Consider the following 12,475-nt stretch of genomic DNA (forward strand, 5'->3'; position numbering starts at 1 on the left):
TCACCAAAAATGGGCCGGCATCTAAACTTACATTCTTGCATTTCAAATAAAGATACCGAGAGAAGGAAGAAAATTTGATAATAGAAGTAAACTAGAAAGTTGATTAAAATTGCATGCTCTATCTGAATCATGAAACAAAAAATTTGGGTTAAGTGTCCCTTTAAAGGGACATGAAACCCAAATATTTTCTTTCATGATTGAGGTAGAACATACAATTTTAAACAACTTTTCAGTTTACTTCCATTATCAAATTTGCTTCATTCTCTTGGTATAATTTGCTGAAGAATCAGTAATGCACTACTGGTTTCTAACTGAACACATGGGTGAGCCAATGACAATTGGTATATATATGCAGCCACCAATCAGCAGCTAGCACCTAGGTTCTTTGCTGCTCCTGACTTTACTTAGATAAACCTTTCAGCAAAGGATAACACGAGAAGGAAGCAAATTAAATAATAGAAGTAAATTGGAAAGTTGATTAAAATTGTATTCTCTATCGAATCATGAAATAAATGTTTTGGGTTTCATGTCCCTTTAAGGCAAGTTTAAGATAATGAGAATATCTAGATATGCTCTGCAATAAAGAATAAAAAAATGACAAAAAAAAGTAAATTTCATAAAGTTTTTTTTAGAAATTGCACATACTGTCTGAATCATGGAAGTGGACTTGCATGTCCCTTTAAATAAATGATTAACTTAAATAAATACCTATAGTCACACTCATGATTTTCCTTTCTTAAATGAGGCACGGCTGTGAAATCTGTTTGATAGGGTTGCATGCTGATATTATAAGTACAAATGAGGCCATATATATGCAAATATTTTGGTTATTGTGCATGTTTATACAATATTTTCACCAAGGGTATTTAGCTTAATTATCAGTTACATTTTCCTTTAAGTGTCATATGTGAAAACACACTTACTGGAATGCAGGTTTTTAGGAGTTCTCCTTCTATGGTAGAATCACACATTGTTTTTAAATATCTAGCAGATGTCTACTGTTGAATCAATAAACATATGCATTTTCTAGCACTTTTTAAAAAAAAAAAATTTCTAAGACCAACACAGCTTTTAAAATTGTATATCACTGTTGATCCATAAGGCAATCAGACCTTTAATAAAATGGAATCATGGGTACCATACACCTGAATAATGGTCGTCGTTTACAAAATGTGTATTCTACATTGATGTACTTCTATTGCAAATACAACGAACTATCATGAAATAAAATGCTTTCAAACTCCCTATTGTTCTGAGGAATTGCATTTGGATTCCAACTATTAAAATAGTTCTAAAATACCGTGGTGGATAAATATCTCAGAAACAACACACCACAATCCATTTTTTAGCTAAAGGAGACCAAGTATAATGATGCAACTGTAGAAACAATAGCATGAATGGACTCACATGAGAAAAAATAATGACCAAAAACCAGTCAATGAAACAAGTGTCATTAACTAAACAGCTTCTATCTGTTAAGGTGATCATGTTTTCAAACTCTGCAGAACACAAAATAATCTAATATTTAGCTTCAGACAATCCATATATATCAACATTTTTATAATTTCTCCTGTTTAGAACTCAGGAGAAGTGTTTGCTCAATTACTCTACCATCGAAGAAGAAAGTGTGATTCTTGGAATCAAACAGAATATTGTATGAAGAACTAGAAAGAGACAAGGGAAAAACATTGCATGTTACAAGATAGCAGGTATACAATGGATTCTCCCTAGGCAATACTTACTATTTCTTAACTCTCAGATGCACAATTTAAAGCCTAGACCCATCTCATGTTTTGCATAGTATGCTGCAATCTCTCAGCATTCACAGAAGTCTCCTTTCGTATCATGTCACAATAATAGTCCCATGGTGAATTGGTAGACGAGTCTGGCGATGGGAAAATTATCTTCACGTCATTTGTTTTTCTAGCAGCAAGCACTTGAAAAAAGTTCTTGGCTGTCAAGATAATTAGTCTGTTTTACAAGTGTTCTCAGAGTTTTGCTTCTGCATCATGCAGCGACGCACAATGCTGTCAAAACTTCCCAGATAAAACAAGGCAATTGTACGAAATAATCCCATTGTGACAACCTAGAATACAAGAAAGAAAGAAAAAAGTTTGTAGAAACATTTACAGTATTATCAAAGCTAATTGATTGTACCAAGTAAGATTTTGCTCATTTGATAGTATTACAAAAAATTATGTAAATAAAAAAACAGAAATTAATATTAACATTTTAAAGGCCATAATAGCAGGAAAATGACATGCTCTAATCCATTAGTGCATGTCATTTTACGACTATTGACCCTGCTCTACCGTGTGTTTAACCCTAGCACAACTCAGATGTACAAACTAGCGCTGCTAATTGCATCAGTGGCGGGTTCCACTTGGGAACAACAGTGCAGGCCGGGTCCAGAGCATTGTGCTTTGTATTTTTTCTATGTGACATGAACCTTGCAGTTTGAGAGAGTGGGCTGGACAGGGGATTTCATTGGACTGGAAAGGGATGTTCTTATAACTATCATTATATTCTCTAAGCATTTTACACATGTAAATCTCACTGATTTATCTAGCCATTTGTTAGCTGATGAAGTTTGTTCACAATTCACAATACACTTATTTAACAGAGAAATGTACTGAATATACTAAACTAGAAGCAAATTGAAAATTTATTTAAATTTGTATTTGCTTCAAACTGAGGATTTATCTCAGTACCAGTGCGTGAGGTTAAACACACAGTAGTCTAGGGTAAATAGTCTTAATATGATATGCTGTAACAGATTAGAGCATGTTATTTTTTTTTACTATAATCGCCCTTTAAAATGATGGCATTATTTTTCTTTTGAACATTTGTGACTTTTGTGTTGAGATACCAACTTACCTGCTGTAGTCCCTCTGTGATGGTAGTGACAGGTGACATACCACAAGTCAGAGATGACAACATGTAACCATCTGAACCAACAGAACTATTGAAATTACCTTGCTGTGAAAGACAACAGATCAATTACTTTTTTGAGCTACATAAAAGACAGCAGCCTGAAGTGAGATGCAATAAAATGGTCTATGAGGTAGGATAACAATCATGCTAACTTTTACACTACACTATAGTTTAAAATATTAAAAACTTTATTTCTATGAACAATTGTAGGGAGAATGGAGAAGACTGGAGTTGTGCCCCCTCAAACACTTCAAAACCACTTATGACTGGCTGACCTACCGGGAGTTGCATGGTATGCAGTTAGCAAGCAGGACATTACCTATGGGTTCAACCCTTTTGAGTGGGTTAAACACATAGTAAACTTAAGTCAGTAATGCAAAAATTACAAATTATAGCAGGCAAGTTTTGCCTCTGCCTGTGTATAATGCTCAAAGATGTCCTAAATCTTATAGTGCTTATATGAAGATAGCTTTGTTAAATATGAGAATGTCATTATTAAATTACTTAAAGGGACATGAAACCCACATTTTTTCTTTCATGATTTAGAAAGAGCATACAATTATAAACAACTTTCTAATTGACTTCTATTATCTAATTTGCTTCATTCTCTTGATATTCTTTGCTGAAAAGCATATCTAGATATGCTTAGTAGCTGCTGATTGGTAGCTGCACATAGATGCCTCCTGTGATTGGTTCACCGTGTGCATCGCTATTTCTTCATTAAAGGTTATCTAAAGAATGAAGCAAATTAGATAATAGAAGTAAATTGGAATGTTGTTTAAAATTATATTCTCTACCTTAATCATGAAAGAAAATGTTTGGGTATAGTGTCCCTTTAAGGATTATTCTGATAATCATAAATTAGTACTTTTATTTTCATGTGCCTTACTGGGAACATCTTAAATATTAAAAGGTCATGAAACCCAAAATTGTCTTTCATGATTCAGATAGAGCACGCAGTTTTAAACACATTTCCAATTAACTTCAATTATCAAATTTGCTATGTTCTCTTGGTTTCCTCCCTTGAAAGGCATGGAAATAAGCTCAGGAGTGTCATATGTCTGGAGCACTATATGGCAGCAGTTTTACAAAAATGTTATCCATTTGCAAGACCACAAGATGGAAGTACTATTTCCTGATAGAAGTAAATTGTATGCTCTGTCTGAATCACAAATTGTTGGGGGTTTCATATCCCTTTTATTCAAGAACAAAGCAATACAAGTTACCCCCCCCCCATAAATTATGCTTACCAGATAATTTCCTTTCCATCTGTATGAGGAAAGTCCACGACTTAATTCCTTACTTTTGGTAAATACTGAACCTGGCCACCAGGAGGAGGCAAAGACACCTCAGCCAAAGGCTTAAATACCTCCCCCACTCTCCTCATCCCCCAGTCATTCTGCCGAGGGAACAAGGAACAGTAGGAGAAATATCAGGGTATAAATGGTGCAGAAGAACAAAAAAACTGAGAAAATGTGTGGGGGCCGTGGACTCTCCTCATACAAATGGAAAGGAAATTATCTGGTAAGTATCATTTATGTTTTCCTTCTTAATATGAGGAGAGTCCACGGCTTCATTCCTTACTTGTGGAAATCATATACCCAAGCTCTAGAGGACACTGAATGAAACGGGAGGGTAAAACGAGAGGCGGACCCTATTCTGAGGGCACCACAGCCTGCAAAACCTTTCTCCCAAAAGATGCTTCAGCTGAAGCAAAAACGTCAAACTTGTAAAATTTTGAAATGGTATGTAAGGAGGACAAGGTAGCCGTTCTACAAATCTGCTCTATAGATGCCTCATTCTTGAAGGCCCAAGAGGAAGCCACTGCTCTAGTAGAATGAGCCTTAATCCTCGGAGGAGGCTTACGTCCCGCTGTTTCATAAGCTAAGCGAATAATGCTCCTCAACCAAAAAGACAAGGAAGTGGACAAGGCTATCTGCCCCTTACGCTTCCCAGAATAGACAACAAATAAAGAAGAGGTCTGTCTAAACTCCTTAGTGGCTTGAAGATATAACTTCAAGACCAGAACCACATCCAAGTTATGAAGTAAGCGCTCCTTCGAAGAAAAAGGGCTAGGACACAAGGAAGGAACAACAATGTCCTTATTGATGTTGCGATCAGAAACTACCTTAGGAAGAAAACCTAACCCAGTACGAAGAAACCTAACCCAGTACGAAGAAAAGCCTTATCAGCATGGAATATTAGGTAAGGGGGCTCACATTGCAAGGCAGCCATCTCATATACTCTGCGTGCTGAGGCAATAGCCAGTAAAAAGAGAACCTTGCAAGATAATAATTTAATGTCAAGCCGTGCATATGCTCAAACGGAGCCCTCTGCAAAACCTTAAAAACAGAATTTATGTTTACCTGATAAATTACTTTCTCCAACGGTGTGTCCGGTCCACGGCGTCATCCTTACTTGTGGGATATTCTCTTCCCCAACAGGAAATGGCAAAGAGCCCAGCAAAGCTGGTCACATGATCCCTCCCAGGCTCCGCCTACCCCAGTCATTCGACCGACGTTAAGGAGGAATATTTGCATAGGAGAAACCATATGGTACCGTGGTGACTGTAGTTAAAGAAAATAAATTATCAGACCTGATTAAAAAACCAGGGCGGGCCGTGGACCGGACACACCGTTGGAGAAAGTAATTTATCAGGTAAACATAAATTCTGTTTTCTCCAACATAGGTGTGTCCGGTCCACGGCGTCATCCTTACTTGTGGGAACCAATACCAAAGCTTTAGGACACGGATGAAGGGAGGGAGCAAATCAGGTCACCTAAATGGAAGGCACCACGGCTTGCAAAACCTTTCTCCCAAAAATAGCCTCAGAAGAAGCAAAAGTATCAAACTTGTAAAATTTGGTAAAAGTGTGCAGTGAAGACCAAGTCGCTGCCCTACATATCTGATCAACAGAAGCCTCGTTCTTGAAGGCCCATGTGGAAGCCACAGCCCTAGTGGAATGAGCTGTGATTCTTTCGGGAGGCTGCCGTCCGGCAGTCTCGTAAGCCAATCTGATGATGCTTTTAATCCAAAAAGAGAGAGAGGTAGAAGTTGCTTTTTGACCTCTCCTTTTACCGGAATAAACAACAAACAAGGAAGATGTTTGTCTAAAATCCTTTGTAGCATCTAAATAGAATTTTAGAGCGCGAACAACATCCAAATTGTGCAACAAACGTTCCTTCTTTGAAACTGGTTTCGGACACAGAGAAGGTACGATAATCTCCTGGTTAATGTTTTTGTTAGAAACAACTTTTGGAAGAAAACCAGGTTTAGTACGTAAAACCACCTTATCTGCATGGAACACCAGATAAGGAGGAGAACACTGCAGAGCAGATAATTCTGAAACTCTTCTGGCAGAAGAAATTGCAACTAAAAACAAAACTTTCCAAGATAATAATTTAATATCAACGGAATGCAAGGGTTCAAACGGAACCCCCTGAAGAACTGAAAGAACTAAATTGAGACTCCAAGGAGGAGTCAAAGGTTTGTAAACAGGCTTAATTCTAACCAGAGCCTGAACAAAAGCTTGAACATCTGGCACAGCAGCCAGTTTTTTGTGAAGTAACACCGACAAGGCAGAAATCTGTCCCTTCAGGGAACTTGCAGATAATCCTTTTTCCAATCCTTCTTGAAGGAAGGATAGGATCCTAGGAATCTTAACCTTGTCCCAAGGGAATCCTTTAGATTCACACCAACAGATATATTTTTTCCAAATTTTGTGGTAAATCTTTCTAGTTACAGGCTTTCTGGCCTGAACAAGAGTATCGATAACAGAATCTGAGAACCCTCGCTTCGATAAAATCAAGCGTTCAATCTCCAAGCAGTCAGCTGGAGTGAAACCAGATTCGGATGTTCGAACGGACCCTGAACAAGAAGGTCTCGTCTCAAAGGTAGCTTCCAAGGTGGAGCCGATGACATATTCACCAGATCTGCATACCAAGTCCTGCGTGGCCACGCAGGAGCTATCAAGATCACCGACGCCCTCTCCTGATTGATCCTGGCTACCAGCCTGGGGATGAGAGGAAAGGGCGGGAACACATAAGCTAGTTTGAAGGTCCAAGGTGCTACTAGTGCATCCACTAGAGCCGCCTTGGGATCCCTGGATCTGGACCCGTAGCAAGGAACTTTGAAGTTCTGACGAGAGGCCATCAGATCCATGTCTGGAATGCCCCACAGCTGAGTGACTTGGGCAAAGATTTCCGGATGGAGTTCCCACTCCCCCGGATGCAATGTCTGACGACTCAGAAAATCCGCTTCCCAATTTTCCACTCCTGGGATGTGGATAGCAGACAGGTGGCAGGAGTGAGACTCCGCCCACAGAATGATTTTGGTCACTCTTCCATCGCTAGGGAACTCCTTGTTCCCCCCTGATGGTTGATGTACGCAACAGTTGTCATGTTGTCTGATTGAAACCGTATGAACTTGGCCCTCGCTAGCTGAGGCCAAGCCTTGAGAGCATTGAATATCGCTCTCAGTTCCAGAATATTTATCGGTAGAAGAGATTCTTCCCGAGACCAAAGACCCTGAGCTTTCAGGGATCCCCAGACCGCGCCCCAGCCCATCAGACTGGCGTCGGTCGTGACAATGACCCACTCTGGTCTGCGGAATGTCATCCCTTGTGACAGGTTGTCCAGGGACAGCCACCAACGGAGTGAGTCTCTGGTCCTCTGATTTACTTGTATCTTCGGAGACAAGTCTGTATAGTCCCCATTCCACTGACTGAGCATGCACAGTTGTAATGGTCTTAGATGAATGCGCGCAAAAGGAACTATGTCCATTGCCGCTACCATCAACCCGATCACTTCCATGCACTGAGCTATGGAAGGAAGAGGAACGGAATGAAGTATCCGACAAGAGTCTAGAAGTTTTGTTTTTCTGGCCTCTGTTAGAAAAATCCTCATTTCTAAGGAGTCTATAATTGTTCCCAAGAAGGGAACCCTTGTTGACGGGGATAGAGAACTCTTTCCCACGTTCACTTTCCATCCGTGAGATCTGAGAAAGGCCAGGACGATGTCCGTGTGAGCCTTTGCTTGAGGAAGGGACGACGCTTGAATCAAAATGTCGTCCAAGTAAGGTACTACAGCAATGCCCCTTGGTCTTAGCACAGCTAGAAGGGACCCTAGTACCTTTGTGAAAATCCTTGGAGCAGTGGCTAATCCGAAAGGAAGCGCCACGAACTGGTAATGTTTGTCCAGGAATGCGAACCTTAGGAACCGATGATGTTCCTTGTGGATAGGAATATGTAGATACGCATCCTTTAAATCCACCGTGGTCATGAATTGACCTTCCTGGATGGAAGGAAGAATAGTTCGAATGGTTTCCATCTTGAACGATGGAACCTTGAGAAACTTGTTTAAGATCTTGAGATCTAAGATTGGTCTGAACGTTCCCTCTTTTTTGGGAACTATGAACAGATTGGAGTAGAACCCCATCCCTTGTTCTCTTAATGGAACAGGATGAATCACTCCCATTTTTAACAGGTCTTCTACACAATGTAAGAATGCCTGTCTTTTTATGTGGTCTGAAGACAACTGAGACCTGTGGAACCTCCCCCTTGGGGGAAGTCCCTTGAATTCCAGAAGATAACCTTGGGAGACTATTTCTAGCGCCCAAGGATCCAGAACATCTCTTGCCCAAGCCTGAGCGAAGAGAGAGAGTCTGCCCCCCACCAGATCCGGTCCCGGATCGGGGGCCAACATTTCATGCAGTCCTGGTAGCAGCGGCAGGTTTCTTGGCCTGCTTTCCTTTGTTCCAGCCTTGCATTGGTCTCCAAGCTGGCTTGGCTTGAGAAGTATTACCCTCTTGCTTAGAGGACGTAGCACCTTGGGCTGGTCCGTTTCTACGAAAGGGACGAAAATTAGGTTTATTTTTTGCCTTGAAAGGCCGATCCTGAGGAAGGGCGTGGCCCTTACCCCCAGTGATATCAGAGATAATCTCTTTCAAGTCAGGGCCAAACAGCGTTTTCCCCTTGAAAGGAATGTTAAGTAGCTTGTTCTTGGAAGACGCATCAGCCGACCAAGATTTCAACCAAAGCGCTCTGCGCGCCACAATAGCAAACCCAGAATTCTTAGCCGCTAACCTAGCCAATTGCAAAGTGGCGTCGAGGGTGAAAGAATTAGCCAATTTGAGAGCATTGATTCTGTCCATAATCTCCTCATAAGGAGGAGAATCACTATTGATCGCCTTTATCAGCTCATCGAACCAGAAACATGCGGCTGTAGCGACAGGGACAATGCATGAAATTGGTTGTAGAAGGTAACCCTGCTGAACAAACATCTTTTTAAGCAAACCTTCTAATTTTTTATCCATAGGATCTTTGAAAGCACAACTATCCTCTATGGGTATAGTGGTGCGCTTGTTTAAAGTGGAAACCGCTCCCTCGACCTTGGGGACTGTCTGCCATAAGTCCTTTCTGGGGTCGACCATAGGAAACAATTTTTTAAATATGGGGGGAGGGACGAAAGGAATACCTGGCCTCTCCCATTCTTTATTAACAATGTCCGCCACCCGCTTGGGTATAGGAAAAGCTTCTGGGAGCCCCGGCACCTCTAGGAACTTGTCCATTTTACATAGTTTCTCTGGGATGACCAACTTGTCACAATCATCCAGAGTGGATAATACCTCCTTAAGCAGAACGCGGAGATGTTCCAACTTAAATTTAAATGCAATCACATCAGGTTCAGCCTGTTGAGAAATGTTCCCTGAATCAGTAATTTCTCCCTCAGACAAAACCTCCCTAGCCCCATCAGACTGGGTTAGGGGCCCTTCAGAGATATTAATATCAGCGTCGTCATGCTCTTCAGTATCTAAAACAGAGCAGCCGCGCTTACGCTGACAAGTGTTTATTTTGGCTAAAATGTTTTTGACAGAATTATCCATTACAGCCGTTAATTGTTGCATAGTAAGGAGTATTGGCGCGCTAGATGTACTAGGGGCCTCCTGAGTGGGCAAGACTCGTGTAGACGAAGGAGGGAATGATGCAGTACCATGCTTACTCCCCTCACTTGAGGAATCATCTTGGGCATCATTGTCATTATCACATAAATCACATTTATTTAAATGAATAGGAATTCTGGCTTCCCCACATTCAGAACACAGTCTATCTGGTAGTTCAGACATGTTAAACAGGCATAAACTTGATAACAAAGTACAAAAACGTTTTAAAATAAAACCGTTACTGTCACTTTAAATTTTAAACTGAACACACTTTATTACTGCAATTGCGAAAAAACATGAAGGAATTGTTCAAAATTTATCAAATTTTCACCACAGTGTCTTAAAGCCTTAAAAGTATTGCACACCAAATTTGGAAGCTTTAACCCTTAAAATAACGGAACCGGAGCCGTTTTAAACTTTAACCCCTTTACAGTCCCTGGTATCTGCTTTGCTGAGACCCAACCAAGCCCAAAGGGGAATACGATACCAAATGACGCCTTCAGAAAGTCTTTTCTAAGTATCAGAGCTCCTCTCACATGCGACTGCATGCCATGCCTCTCAAAAACAAGTGCGCCACACCGGCGCGAAAATGAGGCTCTGCTTATGCTTTGGGAAAGCCCCTAAGGAATAAGGTGTCTACTACAGTGCCTGCCGATATTATTATATCAAAATACCCAGATAAAATGATTCCTCAAGGCTAAATATGTGTTAATAATGAATCGATTTAGCCCAGAAAAAGTCTACAGTCTTAATAAGCCCTTGTGAAGCCCTTATTTACGATCGTAATAAACATGGCTTACCGGATCCCATAGGGAAAATGACAGCTTCCAGCATTACATCGTCTTGTTAGAATGTGTCATACCTCAAGCAGCAAGAGACTGCACACTGTTCCCCCAACTGAAGTTAATTGCTCTCAACAGTCCTGTGTGGAACAGCCATGGATTTTAGTTACGGTTGCTAAAATCATTTTCCTCATACAAACAGAAATCTTCATCTCTTTTCTGTTTCTGAGTAAATAGTACATACCAGCACTATTTCAAAATAACAAACTCTTGATTGAATAATAAAAACTACAGTTAAACACTAAAAAACTCTAAGCCATCTCCGTGGAGATGTTGCCTGTACAACGGCAAAGAGAATGACTGGGGTAGGCGGAGCCTGGGAGGGATCATGTGACCAGCTTTGCTGGGCTCTTTGCCATTTCCTGTTGGGGAAGAGAATATCCCACAAGTAAGGATGACGCCGTGGACCGGACACACCTATGTTGGAGAAAACAAGATTAAACTCCAAAGAGGAGCGCTAGGTTGAAACAAAGGTCTGATTCTAGACAGAGCCTGAACAAAAGACTAAACATCTGGAAGCTCAGCGAGCCTCTTGTGCAGTAAAACAGATAGGGCCGAAATCTGTCCCTTAAGAGAGCTAGCCGAAAGGCCCTTTTCCAGACCATCCTGGAGAAAAGAAAGAAACCTGGAAACCCTGACCTTATGCCAGGGAAATCCACACTCTTCACCCCAGAATAAGTAGGTCCTCCACACCTTATGATAGATGCCACAAGTAACTGTCTTACGGCTTTGAATGAGAGTATCAATAACTCTCTCAGAAAAACCTCTCTTGGCTAGGACTAAGTGTTCAATCTCCACGCAGTCAGCCTCAGAGAATCTAGATTTTGATGAACAAAAGGACCTTGTTCCAGCAGATCCCTGTGACAAGATAACCTCCATGGAGGAGATGACATCCCCACTAGATCCGCAAACCACATCCTTTGCGGCCACGATGGAGCAAACGGTATCACCGACGCCTGCTCCTGTTTGATGCTGGCCACTACAGGAGGAAGGAGTGGTAACGGCGGGAAAAGGTAGATTACACTGAACCTCCAAGGTACTGCAATGCATCTATTAGCTCCGCCTGAGGATCCCTGGATCTCGACCCATATCTGGGTAGCTTGGTATTGAGATGAGACGCCATGAGATCTATCTCCGGCGTCCGCCACCTGTTGCATATCTCCGCAAACACTTCGGGATGGAGAGACCATTCCCCTGGATGAAAGGATTGTCTGCTGAGAAAATCAGCTTCCCAGTTGACCACACCCGGTATGTGAATAGCTGACAGTGAACAGCTGTGGGCCTCCAGAATCCTAAATACTTCCCTCATTGCTAGGGAGATTCTTGTTCCCCCCGATGGTTGATGTAAGCCACCGAGGTTATGTTGTCCGATTGGAATCTGATAAACTGGGTTGAGCCCAGAAGGGACCAAGCCTTTAGAGCATTGAAGATTGCTTGAAGCTTCAAGATGTTGATCGGGAGGATTGATTCCTCTCGAGTCTACAGGCCCTTCCTGGCACCCCAAACAGCTCCCCATCCTGAGAGACTCGCGTCCATAGTCACAAGCTCCCAGGATGGTCTCAAGAAGGACGTCCCTTGGGACAGGTGATCTGGACAAAGCCACCAGGAGAGCGATTCTCTCGACCGGCTGTCCAGAGAAATCTTTTGAGACAGATCTGAATGATTGCCAGTCCACTGTCTCAGCATGCACAGCTGAAAAGGTCTGAGATTGAATCTGGCAAAGGGGACGAGGTCCATACAGGACACCATGAGTCCAATTA

General features: G+C 41.6%; 1 protein-coding gene across 1 annotated transcript in view; it reads right to left on the bottom strand.

Moving 5' to 3' along the window:
* Positions 1–608: 608 nt before the first annotated feature.
* Positions 609–12,475, bottom strand: part of KDSR (3-ketodihydrosphingosine reductase) — a gene marked incomplete in the record, with an annotated part of 318,051 nt that continues 306,184 nt past the window's right edge. The window contains 2 exon segments of the mRNA XM_053714642.1: positions 609–2,086; positions 2,878–2,979. Coding sequence (XP_053570617.1) covers positions 1,967–2,086; positions 2,878–2,979 — 222 coding nt within the window.

The sequence above is a fragment of the Bombina bombina genome, chromosome 5 (genome assembly GCF_027579735.1).
Source record: "Bombina bombina isolate aBomBom1 chromosome 5, aBomBom1.pri, whole genome shotgun sequence".
Taxonomy (NCBI): Eukaryota; Metazoa; Chordata; class Amphibia; order Anura; family Bombinatoridae; genus Bombina; species Bombina bombina.